Genomic DNA, 6,000 nt, shown 5'->3' with positions numbered 1-6,000 from the left:
CAAAAACCTGCTCTATTACCCATTGAAGTGTTGGGGACAATGGCTTGGAGTATTCGGGTGCAGAGCCCACACTCAGGTAGAATCTGAGTTCCTGTGAAGAAAAGAGTTAAAGATATACTGGAAGAAATACAAATATAGGCCTTGATTCTGTACTAGTGGTTAGACACTCACCTGGGATGGGGAAATAACTGTGTTCAGAGATTACTYTTCAGTTTTAGAAAGTTGGAATATCCCTTAAGCCTTGCAAATAAAAACCCAGCAACATCCAGGGATTTGGGAAGAACATTTTATTGCTAAGCATATCTTTAAACAAAATGCAAATAAGAAAAGAAAAAGAATCAAAAAGGAAGAAGAAAAAGAAAAGGGAAAAAATAGTAACATCACAATAACTCAAATAAAAATTCTTAATGTTGTCCATAAAACAACAGGGATATGGTAGAAGCCCACATACAGAAATGCACATGTTCCCAAAAACTGTCCAATAGAAACTTACACAAAAAAGGAAAGCTTTTTTTCCTTAACTTAAAAAAGGAAAGCAAAAAGGAAAGGAAGAAAGAAAGCAGGAAATCATTTCACAAGACTCCAAGACTCCAAGAACAGCAATCTTTTACAGACATCAAGATATAACCAACTTTATATAGGTTCAGCCAGTTAAATCATCTAAAATCGTGCTTTCATACCTTTTTAAAACCTGTCTTTTTTCGTATAAAAAATAAAAAAGGAAAAGAAAAGCTCAACCTCGCTCGCACGCACACGCACCGCACACGCGCACATACACACACTGAAAATTTCTGTTAACAGGAAAGCATCTTCTCTAAAGGTTGGAGAAGGATGCTTTTTTGAATTGAAGTTCCCATGTGCGTGTGTGTATTTGATGACACTTCTTCAAGTCAAATATTCATGCGACTTATAAACACCAGCAAGAGTAGATTTCTAAACCTAAACAGCTGATTAGTTTTCATCTGTATACAGAAAAAGTGTACATTTCTGATATTCCAGAGTTCTCAATCCATCTCATTTTCTGTTGTTTTCCTCTCTGTCTCTCCCTTCTTTGCTTTTTTGCACATGATAGGCATGGCCATCAAACTACCTGGCTTTTGTACTGTACAGTAAGATAATTCTTTTCACGGTAACTGGGAAAAAGTGGAAACCGAACAATCAAATTAAATAAGTTAAATAAAAACAAAAGAAGATCCCAATTTAACCATAAAACAGTATATACATCATCAGGGCATCCATATAGAAATTATACTAGCAAAAAAAGTAGTAAAATATGTAAACAAAATTTCAGATTTTTTTTTTTTTGACACAGGTAACTGTGACAAAGCTAAAACACACGCTTTCACATTTTAAGGTTTGCTTTTGTTGTTTGTTTCTTTTTACTCTGTTCTTCCTGAACATTCTCATTCCATATAAAGACCATAACAGAATTTCTGTTCCAGTCGTCCCATCAAACATACCATGATAAATATATCTGTGTGTATATATATATATATTATAGTAATATTATTAAATTCCTTTTTCATTATTATTTTTGTGTGTCACAGCAGCTTTATTTTCTTTCATATAAAAGGGAAGGAAAAGGTAGATTAGGGCAAATGGAAAGACAGAGATGATCTGATATGTCAAGCTACAAAATTAAAATATTACATATGAAAACAGTATGTCCAAAAAAAWTTATGTATTTTTCATTTTGTGTTCTTTTACAAGTGTTTAGCTCATCTTAYGTTTATGGGTCTTGTCACAAGTTGAACTCTAACAGTGTCTTTCTGATCTCTTTATTAAATTGATTCATTATTATGTTTTGCATGCATTGCAATCAGTCACAGAACCAGAACCCAGAGAAAGGCTCCTTTATTTCTGCATAGCATATTCAGCTCAGAATGGCGAACCACTTTTTTTCTAAGCATTCTTTTTTAAGTCTTGAAATCCTCTTAAGTTTGGCTGTGCTAATGCATGCTAAGTGATATTTTCAAATAAAGCCAATGATCCTGATCAGAACAGACCCAAACCCATCTATTCTTCAGTTCAATTGTAAATACTGGAGCCAGATCCAAGGGGACCAGCTCTCCATAATCATTTTCTTCACCACCACCCGTCATACACTTTCACTGTGTTGTTAGCAAACAACTTACTGTAAGACGACGGATTCTAGAGACAACACAACCAGATATGCAGAGTAAACACCATGGGTAGCTTTTGAGTTCATATATGGCAATAGTCTCTCTTTATTTATTATGGATTTTTTTTTTCCGAGATTTCTTCTCAATTCATGTCCAGGTTCACTCTGCCCCCCAAACACTGTTCCTCTCCACCCTACCCTCCCACACCCAAAAGTAAACAAAACAAAACGAAAAAACAATCTAAGAAACCAAACCAAACCAAAACCCAACAATCTCCAAAATCATTTATTCCCCTCCTCCAATCTCGAAAAATTACGTATGCTGGACGAGGCCAGATCAGTTTGTTCAATACTTTTTGTTGTTTATAGTGTTTATATTTTTTCTTTTTCCTGTCTTTTTTTTTTTTTTTTTAATAAGTAAACTGAAAAATTATCGATACAGTCAGGAATCACGAACATTGTTAAAGACTCACTTGGAGATATGAAACAAGTAAGCCATGAAGTCTTCTACCTTTGCAGAAAGTTCAGCGGAGGAGGAGATTTGGAGATGTCCAAGTCCGCTAACAGGGTAGAGTTGTTTGCGCCATCTCCAGAACGCTAAGTGTGCTTTATAATACATTAGGGTAGAGTTTGCTGACTTCAAGCGATGACTGAGACATTAACAGTCACTGCTGACATTTTTTTTTTTCCCAATACTTTTTCCCACAAACGATATCTCCCAATCTCGTTCGCTGTAATGGTTCTGATATTTCAATTAAATCTCATTAAGTATTTATATATTTATATATAAATAAGTATTCTTTTTTACACATAATACTCTTTGTCCTTGTTTTTCTGTTTCTTATGGCCGCTCTTTGAGCTCTGCTGCTTCTCCTTGACGAGCGTGCCGTTGCTCTGGGCCGAGTTGCTGATGTAGTTCCGCGTCTCGTCCACCTGATAGGACCCCTCGTCCCTGTTCCTGTACTTGTACATGGCGTACAGGAGGATGAGGATGCAGAGGGCGGCAGCAGCCACAATGCCGACGACCATCCCCGTTGTGCTGCTCGACTCACGGACCACCTCTGAGGCCCCCGGAACCCGTCTGATTCCCGGCTCCGTGGGGTTTGCTGTGGGCACATTACGGAACATGGGGGAAGTGATTAGCGGGCTCTTCAGCTTTGTGCTGTCTAGCTCATAGGCAGTGGGCAACGGAAGCAAGACTATGTCAGGCTGGGGTTTGAGCTCACGGTTATTCATTTTGCCAGCTGGCAATTTGGGTAACATCCCAGTCGAGGACGAAGCTGTGGAGCGGATCAGCTCAGGGGACAAAGACGTGGTAGTAGTCCTACCAGTTTCGGAGACTTTGTTAGGTCTAAAGTCCTTGGATTCCCACTTGGGTGCGTGTGCTTTGTAGCCACCTTCGAAGATTGAAGTGGAAAGACTCTTATCTGTTACCAAGGAGAAGGTGGTGTAAAAATCTTCATCATCAGTAGGGGGTAGGTTAGAGTCAAAGGTTTCCCCTGAGCCATACCCAGATATCACCAAGCCATCATCATCACAACCATCGCTGCCTTGGTCCGACAAGCAAGGTAACCCCGCCTCAGAGGTCATGGACAGGGAATCTTTGGTGGTCTCAATAATGGTGAGGAGGGGGCGAAAGGTAGGGGGAAGTGTAATGAAAGGTGCACGAGTAGCAATAGGAGGGATATCTAAAGGGTCTTCTACAAGTAGAGGGATAACTAATTCACCTCCTGGGATGGAAAAGAGAGAGAGAGAAAAAAAGAGTATTAGTACATTTTAATGGCAATGTATCATTTTAAACTCACTTAGCTCAAGGGCAGTACACGGTTTGAGTTTTATGCAAGAGTGTCAGGGAGCCAGACTTCCTGTCGTAACTACACTACCAACACACTTCCCAGGGGTTTCCCTTCACTCTTTCCTCCCATCCTGCCTTTAATACTAYGGGTAAAGTGCATGATCCATTTCCTCCCTCTTTTAATCTACATACAGTGAAAAACTCTGAAATTTKGGGGACCCAAAGTTTTTGATTTTGCAGATACTCTCAAGTGACTCGGAGGATATTGATTTTTAGCAATTGGTTACAAGACTGAATTGCTTCAAACCTTCATACAGCAATATTCTTGTAGATCGATTTTACTGCTTATCTTACCGKTTTTTCCTCTTCTGCTTCTTTTCATGTAATAAAATGTTAATATTTCTTCGCTGCCATTCAAGTCTGCTTTCCTTCTGCAGCAGTTTCTATAAAGTCTTTTTCCAATCAATCTTGTCTTCTTGATTACTGAATGGTTTTTAAACTGTGAGCAGGTTCATGAAAGTGAATCAATACTCACTGAGGTCCACRAAGGTACAGGCCCTTACTTGAAACTTTTTCAGATCTTTTTAATCTTTACCATCCTGTTCTACACTGAGGATGCTCCTTTCCTTTCATCTTCTTGAGCTTCTAATGCACTATCAACTTGATCTTCAGTTCTTTTCTCTTGATGTCATGTGAGTAAAAATTGTGATAGMCTTTGTTGCTTTATGTGAGAAAATTAAGCAAAAACTAAGCAAAAACTCTGATGACCCAAATCAGTGGTTGAGCCCAGGGCTGTACTGCAGATGTTGCTTTCACACCTACTATCATTTCTTGATATACAGACAGCTATGGAAGCACAATAAATTATTTTAATCTACATTCAGACAGCATAATCTTCTAATGACATGCAGGTTGCAGCTGCTAAAGATGAGCTGTGCTGCTTTTGAAAGTTTTTGTGTGAATTTTCACTTGGGTCATTTTCCTTTGGTCAACTTAAGCCAGTTATTTAAATACAAACTGAGGGCTTTATATTACACCATGTCTACTCATCTAGATCTATAGGAAGAGAATGCAGCTCAGTTCAAGATGTTTCTAATGCATGAGAAATTTTGATGTATACTCTACATTGCTTAAGGAGAGAGGTAAAAGGAATTTCAGTTTCTAAATAAGTAATTCTAGATTTGACTTATATATTAATAATTGCCAATGAATAGTCTGACATTGTAGTAACTGCTGAATGGTGTTAGGGTCAAAACTCTGCTCTCTCTAATCTACACTGTATATTACATGCACTCATTTCTCACTGAATACTCCCAGCAATGCCCATGGGAATTTTATAAAGAATATGCCTCTAAAATCATAATCTTATGCTAAATATATTTGGAGAGCAATACATTTGTACAGATTACATATTGAGAATAGCAATAGGATACTGAAAAGGTACTTAACAGTTAGATTAAATCTGAATGGCTTAACTGGCAGTATTGCTTATTCTTATCCCTGATGAGAAACTGAGTGCTGACATAGTTTAATCATTTGAAATAGCCAGTTTTAACTCAGAAATACTAGGCTAGAAATTAGGCCAAACAAGGAATGTGGCACTTCAGCAGTCTCTTAAAATACTCTCATGTGAAGTTATCCATGAGATAACGTATAAAGGATCACTTTAAATATGCTGCTTCATTTTCTGCCATTCCTCAGCATGTTTATATCACTTCTGATACTGAATAGAGGAGGAAAAAGCAAATATCATACATGTAAAATAATGTCAATCTCTAAGCTGTTTTCCRTGAAATGCAGAAACTTGGACATGTAATGTGATTTACATACATCCCAAAGTCCCACCTACGTAGGGCTTCTATAATCTATGCAAACAGGTGGCCTCAGAATAAACTTGATGTATGTCTCTGTGGAGATGATCATTTGTAAGTCTGGAAAGAATGAACAGAATAATTGAATTTTGGTGTAGATGAAATTGAATTGAATTTCTGTCAAAGCTAAGTCCCAGAAAATCCAGGATAGATAGTGTCCCTTTAAGTGATTTTTTAAGATCAGTGTTTTGCTGCTAAAACAATCATATTAA

The 6,000-nt window shown here is 37.7% G+C and overlaps 1 protein-coding gene across 3 annotated transcripts in view; it reads right to left on the bottom strand.

The window, feature by feature from the left end:
* Window positions 1-837: 837 nt before the first annotated feature.
* The window catches only part of NRXN3 (neurexin 3), an 826,423-nt gene continuing 821,260 nt past the window's right edge, over window positions 838-6,000 (bottom strand). For 2 of the 3 annotated variants that reach the window (XM_026048287.1, XM_026048284.1), the window contains one exon: window positions 838-3,852. In XM_026048287.1, coding sequence (XP_025904072.1) covers window positions 2,927-3,852 — 926 coding nt within the window. In that variant the 3' untranslated portion in view covers window positions 838-2,926. The remainder of the gene's footprint in view (window positions 3,853-6,000) is intronic. The other variant, XM_026048285.1, reaches the window with a different exon arrangement.

This window comes from Nothoprocta perdicaria, unplaced genomic scaffold (genome assembly GCF_003342845.1).
Source record: "Nothoprocta perdicaria isolate Ctin4 unplaced genomic scaffold, notPer1 scaffold_53, whole genome shotgun sequence".
Taxonomy (NCBI): Eukaryota; Metazoa; Chordata; class Aves; order Tinamiformes; family Tinamidae; genus Nothoprocta; species Nothoprocta perdicaria.
The sequence above is the reverse complement of the archived record's forward strand: the minus strand, read 5'-3'. Positions and strand labels throughout refer to the sequence as shown.